The 16,476-nt window shown below is 36.1% G+C and overlaps 1 protein-coding gene across 1 annotated transcript in view; it reads left to right on the forward strand.

Moving 5' to 3' along the window:
• Positions 1–6,490: 6,490 nt before the first annotated feature.
• The window catches only part of commd10 (COMM domain containing 10), a 49,008-nt gene continuing 39,022 nt past the window's right edge, over positions 6,491–16,476 (forward strand). The window contains exons 1-5 of the mRNA XM_066711302.1: positions 6,491–6,615; positions 7,220–7,310; positions 8,096–8,206; positions 8,630–8,785; positions 10,895–11,005. Coding sequence (XP_066567399.1) covers positions 6,587–6,615; positions 7,220–7,310; positions 8,096–8,206; positions 8,630–8,785; positions 10,895–11,005 — 498 coding nt within the window. The 5' untranslated portion in view covers positions 6,491–6,586. The remainder of the gene's footprint in view (positions 6,616–7,219; positions 7,311–8,095; positions 8,207–8,629; positions 8,786–10,894; positions 11,006–16,476) is intronic.

The raw sequence follows: 16,476 nt of genomic DNA on the forward strand, positions 1-16,476 counted from the left end.
AAATTATATGATAGTCATATACTGAACACGAATATAAATGCCACATGAAACAATTTAAAAAAATTTACTGAGTTACAGTAAATAAACTGAGTCACATATAAGGAAATCAGTCAATTGAAATTCATTCATTAGGCCCTAATCTATGGATTGAAGGTGGTGTGCAATTGGCCTGCTGCCTGCTGGACTGTCCACTGGAGCCACAGTCAGGTCAAGACCCTGGTGAGGAAGACGAGTTGCAGATGAGCTTCCCTGAGACGATTCCTGGCAGTTTGTGCAGAAGTTTCATCAGCTGTCTGGGTGGCCGGTCTCAGATGATCCTGCAGGTGATGAAGCATGATATGGCGGTTCTGGTCTGACTGATGAAATGGTACAATAAATGCTTATAACCTCAATACAATCTATCTTTCCCTCCATGTAACCTTTGCCCTATTTGGGAGTTGTTTTCGTCTTAATTGATATGTTCAACCTTTTTAACTTCCAAAGAACAATAATGCACACTTTATTAATTGAGCAAAATACTTTTGTACCTCAAACTGAGAATAGAGCAGAGTAAAATATCAGGTACTTCTTTTGTAAGACAATTAAGATCTTGTGGGTTTTTAGATCTCGATACTATTAGCTCTACATATGAAATTAAAGGTTCTGTAATATATCTACATAGATGTTTTATTCTAAAATCAGCTGTTTAAAATATATAGCAAAATCCTCATTGTGTATATTGATGTGACCTTTCACATCGGGAAGTCTGATCAGGGGATCATGGAGTCTTTTTCTATTGTAGTCAATTTGTAGCTCCTTGGGCTCTGTGTCTATCAGACACTTGGAAGTGTGGCTGTTCAAAGCTGAGCAGTATTTGAGAGGTCGTACACAGTGGCACTGCCAAGGGGTCGCCGGGGGGGCGCGGCCACCCTGATACAGTCGCTGCCCCCCCCCTCACAACAACATGGACAAAACACTGTCAGCACACCCCCCCTCTGCTAACGTCACGGACAAAACACCCCCCCTACTCCAGTATTGCGGAAAAATTAATGGCCCCCCTAATCTTACAACTGGCCCCAGACAGGCCCCCCCATCTGAAATGCTCTAGAACCACCACTGGGGTTATTGAAGGAAGTAGTGTTAGTGAAGAACATTATTTTGGTGCCACTATACAGTTTTGTCTAATTGTTTTACACCATGTTGTTGTATTTTATCTTCAAAGTATATGTAATTATATATGTGCATAAATTATAAAAATAACCAAATACAGCTAATGTTATTTGTATTATAATGTAACTATGGCTGGGATTAAATCACAACTTTGACCCACCCACTAATCAAAAACTACAGAACTGTACTCAGTTGCGGCTTCATTTTTAATAAGAAGACACTTTTTTAAATGTAACTGCGATGATGTACAGGTTTGTAGTTTGCTATTAGCAGGTGGGTCAAATTTAGATTTTATGATGTATTTTTGATGTATATATTTTAAAAAATAAAGAATTGTTATTTTCCTTTGATCATATTGTGAAGTCTTTGTTTGTCTTTGAAACCCATTTAAGAGAAAAATGACAAAAGGTCTCCAAAATATGGAATACGATACAAAGTCATTAAGTTATTGAGGTGGAGCAAAAGTAAAAGGGTGTGTATGAATTTAGTTTACATGGAATTAGAGCATTAAAACCTATACATTACAAAAGCAACTTCCTTGGTGAAGAGTGTATACTAGCGCTTTCCCGGGGATAATAATTCATAGGTTTTAAAGCAACACACTTTCACCTCATAAAATAAAAATACTATATACAGCACAGTATAAACATATTAAGAACAAATCAATACCGTTTCCTGCATTCATGGATGAAATTGCATAGAAACTAATTTGTGAAAAGTTATGTATAACGTTCTTTGAAATTCAGCTAAACTATATTTAATTTAATTTCAGATTTTATACTAATATTACAAAGTAACGTCTGTTACAGCAGAGCAGATGTATGAATACAATGCTTGTTAGTTTTTGTGGTTTTTTAAATATATTTTGTAGTTTTCACAAACTGTTTATCTTACTTCAGAACAGTAAAGGATTTACATTTGTATTTATTGTTGTTTAGTTTAGTAGATGCATATATACACAAAGATATCCTGAGTTTTTCCTGTTAGGATAACTCTGCTGAGGATTTAAAAAAAGAGACATTAAGACCTCCAGCCAGCAGAGGTTGCAAAGGAAATGTCCTGAGTTGTTGCTGAACTTTTATTACTGCCCTTTGTAGTCAATGAGGTTGACATTGTTTCGTCAAAAGTAAGGTAAGCCCTTAAGTTACAAAATGTTTTAAGTTTTCAGAATGCAAGGTGAGTAGGCAGAAATATGCTTTTTCAGATATTGTCATTTAAACGATTTAATTTGTAATTTGCCTATAATGTATTAAGCAGGCAATCTGCAGGTGTGATATTGATATACTCAATTAATTTTACTGGAAGAGTATTGTGCACCTCTGAATACTATATTTAGTATAGCCCATAACAAAATAAATGCAATGTAATAAACAAACTATAAATAAGACCAGAAATAAACATCATCCTGCTCTGAAGAGTTTCTAGTTTTCATTCCAGCTCAGGTCTTAATTTAATTCATTATTAGGATTAGAAGTCAAATCACCTGTTTATTCCAGGTGTTAATCAGCTGTTAATTAAAAGGTACATCATAGCAAAATGCAGCATGGTTACATATTGATTAAACATTCGTTACTCCAGCCCACACCCTAACAGGTGTTCAAGGTTTTCTTTGCTAACAGTTTATCTGGGAGATGGCCTGTTTAGTCTCAGTAAACAATATTTATGGAACCACAGATCAGAGGGCATTTCAAATGATTTTAGCCCATTGTGAATTCCATTGGAAAATATGTTGATTTGTCAGTATTTAATATTCCTAGAAAACATGTCTCCAAAAAATCTTAAACTCATCTGCAAAAGAAGGAACACTGGATATTTTCACCCCACTCCTTGTTGACAAGTTAAAGTTTTAAAGTTTATATACGATGCTGGAATAACAGGTTAATTCCATTCCATGGCCGAATTGTGCGAGAGAAATGAGAAATGGCATTCGCCACTCCAATCTGAGAATCAAGACAGAGAAATGTTACAACCAAGACAAGCTAGAGTAAGTGTGACCAGTGCAAACATTTATGTAACCTTTACAAATAAGCAACACTATTGCTAAAATAAACACAAACAATTAATTATGCTTTTTTGCTTTGTTTGTTCACTCTTTGCAGCGACTAACTCGAGTACAGCGCCAACTAAAATGTCTAGAATTCCGAAATCCTGGACCACAGCTGGCTGAGTTCCGACCAGAAAAAAGGATGTTATCAAAACAAGCTTCTTTATCAAAAATAAGCAACATGTAAGAATACACAATTTTGACCAGTTGCATAAGTCTGGTGTAGGTATTTTTTTGTAGGTAGGTGCACCAGTCTATCAAAAATGGCTGAATATTATGGTAATGATTTGTGTGTGTGTTTTAAACACCCCATGATAGGCATATTTGTATTGAAAGTTTCAAGAATAAGGACAACAGTTGCTTGAATTACATCTACCCCTGAAATACTTAAAAGTGCCACACGAATGTACTACTATTCTACTTCAAATGCTTTGTACTTCCATTGGGTGGTCAGGGGTCTAAGGAGGACAACTGAAAAGGTGACAAGCGCTCACTCTTAGATGGCAAGCTAAGGACTTTCTCATTTACTTTTGTCTCTCCCATCCATGGTGGAATTCACCCAATCCTGCACTATCCCCGAGCAAAGCCTGCTCCCAGAGGGCCAATCATTTAGCTTGCATTAAAGCCAGTGACTTTGGATTTTGTGCACCACCCTATGCTCAGAAAGGAGGGCCATGTGGTGTGAGACACTGGGGAGGTTGTGAGCCCATTTTAACTAGGAACATTTTAATTTGTGTTTGATGTACATTACTATGCAATGACATGGATTATAGGCATTGTGCACAAAGGTCTAAACAGTAGTTACGGTTAATGTATGTCCTGCAAATGATTACATTTGTTTGGAATTAAAATGACCCCAATAGCATTTTATTTGGTTTCTTGTAACGGTAATATCTACAACACAAACTTGTCAAGGATGGTATTCAGTAGAATTACCATAAGGATTCTGAGTTACTGCAGAATGGAGCTAAGAGGGAGTGGGCCAGGCAAATGTAAAAGGTCTCTTCACCTCATTCACGACTGTTCAAGTTCTGAATTGCTGTTTATCTACACATGAATGTTTGGTATCCTGATTCATTTTATTCCATGGTACCACTATTATGTCTAAATGTATCTTAGACCTGGCTTACAATGCATGCATGAAGAATGAGTACTTAATGCAGAAAGGTTAAGCTCAGTTTAAGTCATAAAACAAATTACAAATTCAAAAAAACTATAAGTGCTTATGATTTTTATAGCATTCATTTAATCCCTCTAGGTTGAAATATGATCACAAGGGGCGACTCATTTGCAATGGCGAAGACTTATGTGACTGTCTAGACAGAGCCTGTCCCGGCTGCTTCTATCCCTGTTCGAAATGCCAGTCGAGGAAATGTGGTCCGGAGTGCTGCTGCAATAGACACTGGGTTTATGACAGCTTCACTACGGACAGCGGTGAAATCATTACTACATTACCGTACAATGTAAATTACTGATGTGTGAAGAAAATATATACTGTAGTAAACTGGAAAAACTGTATGCTGTATCAGACAGATGAAAATATGTATCTAAATATGTATTTATTTGAATGGTGCTTATATATTTTGTATTCTTTAATATGCTTGATAGGCTGTTTTTCTTTCACAATAACTATTTGTATAGTATTTGTATAGTATATATAAAAGATGTGAAATGTACAAGTTTGCAAATCTTAAGAAAAGTTAAAATTGATATCCTTAAATTGAATCTGTGAATCTGAATAGCAGATTAAGAATATGATGGAAAAAATGCACAAAAGGAGGCATTCTTGAAATGCATGGCCATAGTTGCATCATTAGTTTGAAGAGATTTAACAAACACTTTCCCTCCTGCCATAATCTTGTATTTCTGTCATTTTAACAGCAAATGTGCAGTAAAAAACTTTAAGGCTGTTGTTATCCTGTCTTGATTTTCTAAATTAGTTATATTTTGATGTCTATCTATAAATGATAACACATAACACTTTATGCTGACATCTATGGGTATACTGTTACAGGCCCACACTGTTTTCTGCAAATATATTGTAAACTAAAATTTAATCAATCCAGAAAAATGGCAGTCTAATAACTGAAGCTTTTTTTCCTGTGGCTGAGAATTGAATATATATTGAATGAAAAATGTCTATATGTATTTCTGTTCAATGGTTCTAAAAGATTATATAAGTTCAGGTCCCCACTCAGTCACACAGCACGTACAGCAGGTGCCCTGACATTAGATGCCAATGGCAACAAATAGCTTTATAATTTCTCTTGTGTGTTTACGCAGTCTTAGCCTTGTGTTGGCTGTGTCTGAGCTGTGTTTGCTGCCCCTACATTGGAATACATGCTGTGATGTCATGTCCACTGCCCTAGGGGGAGAGTAAAACCACAGTAGGGTCACATCAGGTATTAAAGAAAGTAACAGACTACAGCATGAATAGACCTGTTCTAAGTTTAGCCAAGATCTTTTGAGTCCATATAAACACAACAGGACCCCACTTGCCAGTCCTCTGGGTTTTCTCTGGGGTTTTCAAGTTCTCCAGGACTGAAACATAATCCTTCTGGAAACAGACTTGTTTCCATGTGGTACAGAGGCCCCTGTTTTGTACATAGCACTTGTCTTGATTGCTTATATATGTAGTGCATAATACATTCCAGAAATATTAACAACCACCAGTACTGAACCATGCCCACCACTGAAGCACCCCCACCCCTGGAGAGACCCTTTGTTTCTTATGCTGTACCACAGGTCTCCACAGAAACAAGGTCTGGGTGATTTTTTTTTCTTAATAAGTTTAGTATATTGATCTGCACAAGAGAGACAATTCATTTGGGGATCTCAGTGAATCCTCCGCATGAACACTTTTACAATATGTATCAAATCTGTGAGGTGGTGGTAACATGTATTGGCGATGTCTCTGTGGTCAGACTTGACAATGAGATGAAAAGGTGATTTTATGTTGATGTCCAGTAGCTGCCCTTTAAATTCATCAGAGCTTCTTAGTGAAAGGGCTAAGTATATATAAAAGGACAAACATACAGAAATATATATTAGCCCAAATAAACAATAACAAATACATAATTATTATGTGCTACATTTTATATAAGATGAGAAACATAATTCATTTTAGGAACCAGATGCTTCTATTTTCAATTAATCTATGTTATGTTGTTATAAAACGTTTATTAATAAATGTATCAAATTGAAGCAAAAAAGTTTTCTCGCATTTTAACGTCATTGTATGTAATTTGGGAAAATCTTTGGCGTTTTTAGTCTTTGTACAGTTTGTCCCTACAGGCTATCCGTCGTAACAGCTGATTGGGAACATGTGACAAGGAAGAGACATCAAAATACAATACCGAAGTTGAACATTTAAGACATAATTAGGGGCTCACCATGGCTGCAATTATCAAGGAAACTCAAAGGTAAAAGATTGCTTATTAATGCATCCATAATTAATTAAAAGGTATCTAGTATATATATATATATATTATCGCCTAAATATTGAATCTCTTCTATAAAGGGAACGGAACGTGAATTGAACATCTGTGCAAAGTCAACTGCAGATCAAGACTACTAGACATGAGCACTTATTACATTGGTATCTTATAATGCAACTATTTTGTACTAACGTATTGACTACGAACAGTTGCACAAGTAATAATTTAACTTTAGCATTAACATCAGTAATATTATTATTATTGTTGTGCTATATTGCTTTACCTATCCTCATGCTTTTCGACTCGATCTTACACCCCAACACAACACGCAGTCTCGTTATCATTCTAGTTTATGGTATCAAAACACACAATCTGTACTTTTGAACATTTAAACAATGAAACCGCGTAATTATATTGCTGGATACACATAGACCTATGCAGTTAATTAAACACATTTCTTCCCTAGTTGCTGCAATTATATTACTCGCTTTATAACTGTTGTCATTTCAGTACAATCATGCAGCTCACTTCCCTTGTTACTTTGATTTAGTCATCTTTTATTTATATATTTATTTTATAACTTTCCTAGTATTAAGGAAGCAGTCATCTATATCAACGAAATTGACCCCAGCAAATTCCCCAGATTGCTGTCTCGGATTCTTCAGAAGCTGCACCTCAAGGTATTTTATTTCTATTGTTAATTTCCAAATGTCTATAATAATAATAATAATAATAATAATAATAATAATAATAAATCAGGACCTTAACTGGTTACACAATTACATCTAAGCAGTTTGAACAAACCCCCAATCTGTCCCAAATGTGGCCACTTTTCTAATAAGTAACCCAACACATTTTGCCCTCTCATGGTCAAAATGAGAGTCTGCAGTTTTTAATTTGTATTGCCTTAATGTTTGAAGGGCCTACAGTGAAAGGCTGTTAATGGTAATGTTTTTTGTGGTCAGGATATGACCTTACATTTGAGGTATGAAGTGAGTGCCAGGATGGAGAGAGAGACTGGGAGGTCAGGGCAATCCTTTTAAGTTTGATTAATGTATAGATAGGTGTACAGTGAAGCTTCTGGAATTGAGGCGGGTCTTATATTGGCTGAAGGAGGTTGAGAAAAACAAACTCACTTTTCCAGGAGCAGAAGAGTTTGGGTTGAGTTTCCCTATATCCTCCTCTCTGTGTTTGGATCATAGCCACATGCTTATGAATGGTCCTACATGTGAAATACCAGTCAATTGCTGGTGATTACAAAAACAAAAAACATAATTATGATCAGTGATTGATTTTACTCCTGGCAACCAATTTCTTTAAACTATTAAACTATTAGTGTTTAAAACTATTTAAACACTATTGAAAAGATGTCTGTCTCCTGATCTTACTATAAAAAGCATGGAGGTCTCATCTGTGCATCCCTGCAAAGTGCGGTTTCTGTGACTTGTGCCGATTCGTGTTACAGGCTGAACGGTCCTTCAGCGTTGAGGAGGAAGAGAAACTACAGAGTGCTCTGTCACTGGAGAAGCCAGCCCTTCATCTAGTGCTGGAGACCATCTCTTTCATTCTAGAGCAGGTTTGTGTTGTTCAGAAACACAGCTTGGTGTCTTTCTTGTATGCTCTTTATAAAGGGAGTAAAGCTAATTTGTGCCCGATCATTTAATTCAAATACAGACATCTATAATTATATATTTACTCCAACATTGTAAGTTTATATAATATAAAGAGTGTTTGTTAAGCTTGTAATCATATCAGGGACTTCTAGTGGAAGCACAAATCTTAAGAACAAATTGAGTCAGTTATCAATGTCACCATTTATACAGTTATAAGTTTGGTGATGCAAACTTGGTTGTGACATATTTTATGCTTAAAAACAAAAGAGCTGAACTCACTGTGTTACAATTGATTTGATTTCCTTCCTAAACATATTATGAATGACACCTTCGGGGTACTGCGGAGTGAGTTGTATTATGAGATTTATGTACTTCTGTCTCTCCAGGCTGTATATCACAACGTGAAACCAGCATCTCTAAAGCAGCACCTTGCAAATATCAATTTACACTCCGATAAGGCCGAGGCCTTCTATCAAGCATGGGCGACTGCGGGCCAAGACACCGTCGAAAAATTCAGACAGAGGATGTTTGCTCCTAAAAAGGTGATTATAAGTTCTGGGTGTTTTGTAAGGAAAGGAAACCTTTGATGCAACAAAGAAATACAAGGGTCATCGGCGATAACTGATACATCTAAAGTCAGTTATGCGCTGCATCAAATACGTGTAGAAATGCTATTTTCAGGAAGCTTTAAACATTGAGAAGTATTCAGTGGTTTCATTAATCTGATTTTTCAAATACAATTCAGGTAATTTAAGATAGTGTTTCCTAATGCTAGTCTTCTGGACCCACTGTGTCTATTGATTTTCATTTCACTTGAGCTCTTGAGCACGAAGGCTAATCAAACCCATTGTTTTTGACATAAAACAAAACAATTCCACCTATTAATAATTCTGCTTTAGAAAACTAAGAACGTACAATGTACCCAGTGATTGGTATCATGATTTATTTAGCCTCATTTAGTGTGCTCTTTCAATGACCCACATCTGTGGGATTTAAGCAGTTAACCCCTCCAGATTTAACACTGCTTGTTATGAGAGATGTTGATACAATATTATTTAAATCTATATCCGTGCATCATTGATTGGTGGTTGTGCAGACAGATTTTAAAGCAACAGTTTATTAAGGAAGTTGAGGACAGCCGAGCATAGTATTGTTTCTTCTATGTGACTGAGGATAATGATTTAAGTTTGATAAAAGAATATTGTGTTCTTGTTCATAGAGAAGAATGTACAATATAGTACAGCTATTGGAAAGCCCCTTGAGAGGACACTACTTGTTTAATGCTAAGTCAATCTATGGCACTATAAATCAAGAAGAATGTATTCTTTTACAATCAATCAGTCATCAAAATGTCCCCATGGGCCATTACAGTTCTAATTGAAAAGTCCTTTCTCATCAGGACACCATTAATGATCTCCTACAGAAGCAATTGCCTTTTACTTTACAGTACAAAGAACTGGTGTAAAGAGCAGAGAGCATTTTCTTCTTTCTTTCACAACACTAACAACTTTCTGCTTTTATACTGAATATATACAGTGAGGGAAAAAAGTATTTGATCCCCTGCTGATTTTGTATGTTTGCTCACTGACAAAGAAATGATCAGTCTATAATTTTAATGGTGGGTGTATTTTAACAGTGAGAGACAGAATAACAACAAAAAAATCCTGTATAAAAGTATAATCCTGTATAAAAATTACCTGTATAAAAGACACCTGGTAGCCAGAAATCTTGCTGATTGATAGGGGATCAAATACTGATTTCCCTCATTAACATGCAAATCAATTTATAACTTTTTTTGAAATGCGTTTTTCTGGATTTTTTTGTTGTTATTCTGTCTCTCACTGTTAAAATACACCTACCATTACAATTATAGACTGATCAAAATCAGCAGGGGATCAAGTACATTTTTCCCCCACTGTATGTAATTAACAAAATGTATTCCTGCAAAAAAAAAAAAAAATGTTGCTGCATTGTATAGGCTTCCTTTTAGAATAAATTCAATTTCACTCACTGTAATATTAAAGCAGAAAAAGTGTATTACATACTTTGATGTAGGCTTACTTATTTGCATGACATAATTGATATTACTAGAGAGTGTAACTTTTGGTTTATGTTTTGGTTTAAAAAAACAATTACAGCAAGCCTATTTATGGTCACTATACTTATATTGTAAGTTTTAAATATAAACTATATCCGCCTAAAAGTACTTAATTACCTTTGACATATTGAATGCAGACAAAGCTGTTAGTAGGCATAAACAAATCTGTTTATTAGAACTCCTAACTTTATTGCCAATTAAACAAGTCACTCTTATATGGACTGCAAAGGTTGACTTTTTTCCTGAAAGTGAAATAAAGCAGCACACTACAACAGTAAGTTGTGTTTGGTAATGATCCAGTCATACCACCCAATGTAATCATCATATTTGACACATATATTTGTTAATTAGGGGAAATGAAATTGAATCATTTTCTCTGTCATTGTATTTATTTTGTTTGTCACTGGGCTTTTTTCTCTCTCATCAAAAACACTCAGTCCTCAATACAAGGTGTTAATACAGCAGAGTATCATATTAAAAATGGTAATTTTGTTTATTTCTGTTTTGCGGCTATTTTCTGGCTGTGACAAATTGATGTCCATATTGATTTTAGCTGGAGACCGTTGGATGGCAGCTTAATCTACAAATGGCACAGTCCACACAAGCGAAAATGAAATCGCCACATGCTGTTCTGGAGCTTGGAGTCAAAAATGAGGATTCGGAGGTAAACGTACACTGTTATTAAATCAGCTTTCCTGAAGAAAAAAAGGAAGTCTTGTCATCAAACATAAGTGTTGTGGTTTCATCCATAAAATGGTGAACCGTAAGCCATGTAGGTTTACAAAAATGAAAGGCTCATTCCCTAGACTCACTCGAGGGACCATCAGCTTTCATAAAAGATGTAAATCCTGTCTCGATCCCTCCTGACTGAGTTAGAAGTGTAGGAAGAAATAGAGCTCATTAATAATCCCTTGGAGGGCCTGGCTGTTTGTATTTCCTGGGGGGCATCCTACATTATCCACAGCCTGCCCTCTTTCTGACAGCACTCATTGAGGGGGGGGTTCCATTTACAAATTAAAGAGAAAATAAATAAATCAGGTCATTTACTTTCGGAGGCGTTCTCATTGAACCCGACTCAGAAACCAGCATTTTATTTTAGAAGACAGCTGTTCAGCCCCCTCTTCCAAATTTGCAATATTGGAGACTTGTTTTTTAATGCCGCCACAACTCGTACTGATCTGCTTTTTTCGCAACATTAAAAAACAAACACATTTATATTGGAAAATAGTTCAGATTCATAATTTTTTCCCAGTTCCTCACCTTTTTCTTTAACACCACTTGTTATAGCAAACAAAGCAGTATTTTAGAATAATGTTATATTTACATTTTTTCACTGGGGATTTGTGACAGCTATGCTGATATGACAACTCGGATTTTGATATTAAAGTTTGTTCAAATAAGGTTTTAAGTTGTTCTTGGAGTATTATTTTGATGAATGTAACTATATTTGGTTACACATTTGTTAGTGTACAGATTAGTTAAGTGATGGAATTTGGAAGTATTTTAAAAGTATCTTTAGAAAATAAAGATTTGGAGTTGCAATATAGCTATGCAAATAAAATAATACAAATATCCACCCCGAGCTAACTTTCTTATCCTGCAGTTCTCTTATACTGCAGTTTATAATGATTTTTGCTAATTACTAATTTGATTGCAACATTTCTATTTTTATGTTCCTACTGTGTTTATGCATGGTTAGTACAGAAAACTGGTGCTGTCTCTTGGACTGGGTAATCTTCTCATAAATACTTTACCCTTCGATATTTTCCACACAAAATGCAGCTTCTCAAGATAAAAAATTAAGTAATTTACATTTGCTGACATGTTCCCCGCTGGGAGTTGAACAGGGCCTTGAGCAAACTGGCAGTTGTGTAGCATCAGGCTGCGTGTGAAGAGAAGCACTGGGTCATTACTGACTAGTGTAATGTCTTGGTTGTGCACTAGGGGGCACTGTTACCACACGGACCAGAAATAAATATATATTTTATATATTAACGAGTCTGTTAGCAGCATAACTAGGTTGGCCAGGCAGTGTATTTGTTTTTCAGTTCTAAAAGCAAAGTGCTCCATACTTTTAGTTACATTCGATATAAACAGCGTGAGTTTTTAAAATGGAAGAGATAACAGCTTTTTAACAAAGAAAATAATATAAATTCATTCAGCTCACTTCAATTCCTTTGAAATGTTAATAAATCAAATCTGTAATGGATCCACTATCTGCACATGTTAAAATATAAATTATTTTGATGATTATATAAACCAATCTTTACAGATCACTTTACATCCCAGTTCATCCTTTTTGTAAATAAAGATGGATATTTATATAGTAATCTTCACTCAGATTTACAGACAGACACAGATTTAAAAAATAAAGATCAGATGCAAACATTGAGTTTAGTTCTTATTATCTTGCTGAAGTTATTGTAACAAAATTAATATATATAATTTGATATTTCTTGTTAGGACCAAACTATGATGAAATCAACCCTGTCAGAATATTTTTAGCCTAGCTTTTAAGAAAACAAGCTTCCTTAAATAACGTTCTCTACAGTATATAGACCACTTTATTTAGTAAAGGGATTGAGTTGAATAGAAAACAAAATATGTATTGCAGTCCCGATGTTCAGTAGTGGAATAGAAGTGCTGCTGCTATGTTCCCCAGTCTTTTGCATTTGCTTATTTAATTTTGTGTGAGGCACAACATCCAGTTTATGTTCAAGATGCTGAAAATATATTTAACAAATGAAATGCATGGCCTTTTTTCTGCTCTATCAAATTCATACATTTCAGGTTTAGAAAATGCATCATGCATAAGTGACTAGGAAAAACAGTCACAAAACATATACAAGCAGTTAAAAAGGCTTACCAAACATACAATCCTGTACTAACACAGGAGACATGTAGGCAGCTAACACTATGCAACTTACTCTAACAAGCTGTTCACATAGTTTCACACTACGAGCGCACAATGCAAACAGCGCGGCTTTCACCGTAGGGAGGACCAGCGCAGCTCTCGCTGATAACGCTGGGCTCGCAGTCACAGCAAGTCACAGGAGCTGCTGTTGCCAAGGAAAATCTGGCCCAGTCCAGCCCACCCAGCCCCGGCAGCATTTGGCCAATTACACACCACCCCCTTGTGAATCCCAGTGATAGCTGGCTATGACAGAGTCCCTCATCAGACCAGTGAAGTCTGGAGGTGCTCTATTTTTCATAAACTGAGAGGTTCAGGTTGTTTTTCATTTATAAAATCTTACAGAGTAGGCTGTAATAAAAAATGTACATTGCATGCATAGACACACCAATAATCCTTCATTTCGTTGATGACTAATATCAAATGTGAATGGCGGGTTTCATACTATTTTCGAACATAGTAGTCCCATTTTATTTGAAGAGCCGGGGAAAGAAACACAGCTGCAGAGGAGCTGCTGTATGTTATTGATTTGGGCTGCAACTAGTCCATGAAAGATTGTAGGTCTGATCTCCCGAGAGCTTCGCACAGCAGCAGACACTGCCCGCGAGGTGTTAGACTGCGCACACTGGCTGACTGCTATCAAACAGATGTTTATTTTAAGACAGCTCAAAACAGAACTTTAAACCCATCTTTGCAAAGAAGCCTTACAGAAACAGCAGCTCATCAGAGAACAATGCACAGCACATCCTGACAGCCAGATCCGGGAACAGCGTATGTGCGTCTCGTTCTGCCTTTCTGTATTCGGTTTCTGTATCCCTCAGCATCATGTTACCCCATTGTGCACTGTTCTAAATGTAAAAGCTTCTACTTTACCCTTCTCTACAAAAAGCATGTTTACACCTCTTTATTCTGCATGGTGGCTTCATTTTAATTACTTCCACTGAATTCTACAATGCCTGATCCTAAACTCAGAAATTTGATGAGATTTTGGCTTGAATCAGTCTCAAGGTATTTCATCACGAACAACAATTTTGCAAAACCATTTAAATGATGTGTGCATCTTTTAAGCCCAGGATTTTAGAATTTAAAAGATTCAGTAAAATTAGATTAAGATTTTACTGGGTAACACTTGTTATCTGTTATGAAAATGACAAAGAAATGCACTTATTGCATCAGCTGCTGCTGTATGTATTTGTCTTTTTTGTTCATTGTGAATCTACTGTAAATAAATGAAGCAATGGAAGAGTTCCTTATGAGATTCAGTTTAATTTATTGTCAGAAGCCAAATTCTACTTCTTCATTAAAACTTCATAGGGTAAAGCAGGTTTGCAATTTGTGATTTGCCAAAGTTCTGATTTGGTCTATTTGTAAAATCCCTTATTTTTTAAGTAGATGTATGTATCTGTGGAACAGTCTGAAATAATTGTTGTGCCTTAGTTACTTTAAAATTATGTGTCAATAATGTGTTGGACACATTTCTTCTTTTGAAGCTTGTAGGGTCCTTGTTCTCATTTTCAGTTACTTAATCTAATTATTTGATCAACTGGACGAACATTTTCACGATCTTTTATGTTTGACAGTTTAAAAGGTTCGCTTGATTCAAGGTAGGGTACCTATAAAACATTCTGAAGAGAAATGCTAATTTCATTCTGTTAATGAAATACGGAGGTACATTTAATTGAGAGCTGTGCTAGAATGAAAGCCAGAAGACAATGAAGGCCTCCAGGTATTGATTTTGACACCCCTTATATGTATTACCAGAGGGAGCGCCTGTAAGTACACAATAGGTTAGATATTAAGAGAGGTAGACGGGAAGAAGTTGTTAAGTAAATATGTTTTCTCAAGATTGGACAAATACACCCAGCCTCTCGGATATCATATTGGTATCGTGGAATTCACAGGCAGGCCTTGTCTTGTGCATTTCAAATATGTCAAGAACAATGACTTATTATGAGATCAGTCAGTAACTGCTATGCATTCATCATGCTTGTAAAGAGTTCTTCCATGAAATGCGATAAAAAATTAAAAATCTGTTTATGTAATGTAAGACCTCGGTTTATCTGAGTTTTGCCAGCACAGGAATCTGCACATTTTACAGCTGCTTGGCACCCTGAGCTTTAATAGAGTTACACACATTGTATAGCTCATAAACACAAGCAATATTCAGCAAATATTGCAAACCCCGGAAAAACCTGTGAATTGAGTTTACCCTCATTGAGAAACATTACACTTTCCTAAAGATTAAGTGTTTCAGTGTTGCACACTAGTTCAGACTGTTAAAGGGGGACAACAAGTTATTTCTGATGTAACTCACTAATTCGATGCTACACAATTACCAGCAAGGCAGCTATGGCAGTGATGTCTCATGGCTCACTTTGTGGCTCACAATATTCTGCCACTCTTCAATGGCATTCAAAGGCTTGGCATAATTTGACAGGGCCCAACCAATGTTGAGATCTGTTTGACCAGTCGTGACAATGCCAAACCATGTCGCTCATGAGGAAATGGCTGGAGACTAAAGACATTCTTGTACACAATACCAAATGCCGTCCGTCTCTAGCATCTAGCAAGAACCTTGTCTCATCTGAGAACATTTGATGTATTTGTTCAGTGGCCTACAGTTCATTGCTGATGTTGCCTTCACCATTCTAACCATGCTTGCTTGTGTGCAACAGTCAACCTAAATGCCTTTAAATCAACTTATTTTGCCAGTGCAAAAAACACATTGTGAAAATGTTCTACTCTAACTATTTTGTTTTAGCTAAGTTTGTCATTTGACATTTAAAGCAATCACAATGATTTGAGTACAGTGCATTCATTCCATAATTACACCCCATCAATATAATAACATCATGTTTTTTTAGAGCGTCACTATTTTCCACTGACTCATTTTAAAATATAGAATACTTTTGTTTGTATTGTGACACTGTGTGGGGTTGGACACGGCGTCTAGGGCTCAGGAAACTGTAGGCAGGGTTACGGTGCAAAAGACAAAACCCTAGCCCTTCGCAAACCTAAACTACGCATAAACAGATCCCTCATTACACACATAACTAATAATATTACATACACATGACAAGCAATCTGCCAGCAATCAAAGTCTGTAATCCCAAGTTCGTTACCGTGATTTAAATGCTATCTCTCCGTCTCTCTCGCTCCCCCTTCACTGCCGTGCCCTGCACAGTATTATTCCTTATTTACTACTAACAATGTGAAGCCTAAAC

Source organism: Amia ocellicauda, chromosome 8, assembly GCF_036373705.1.
Source record: "Amia ocellicauda isolate fAmiCal2 chromosome 8, fAmiCal2.hap1, whole genome shotgun sequence".
NCBI classification, from domain to species: domain Eukaryota; kingdom Metazoa; phylum Chordata; class Actinopteri; order Amiiformes; family Amiidae; genus Amia; species Amia ocellicauda.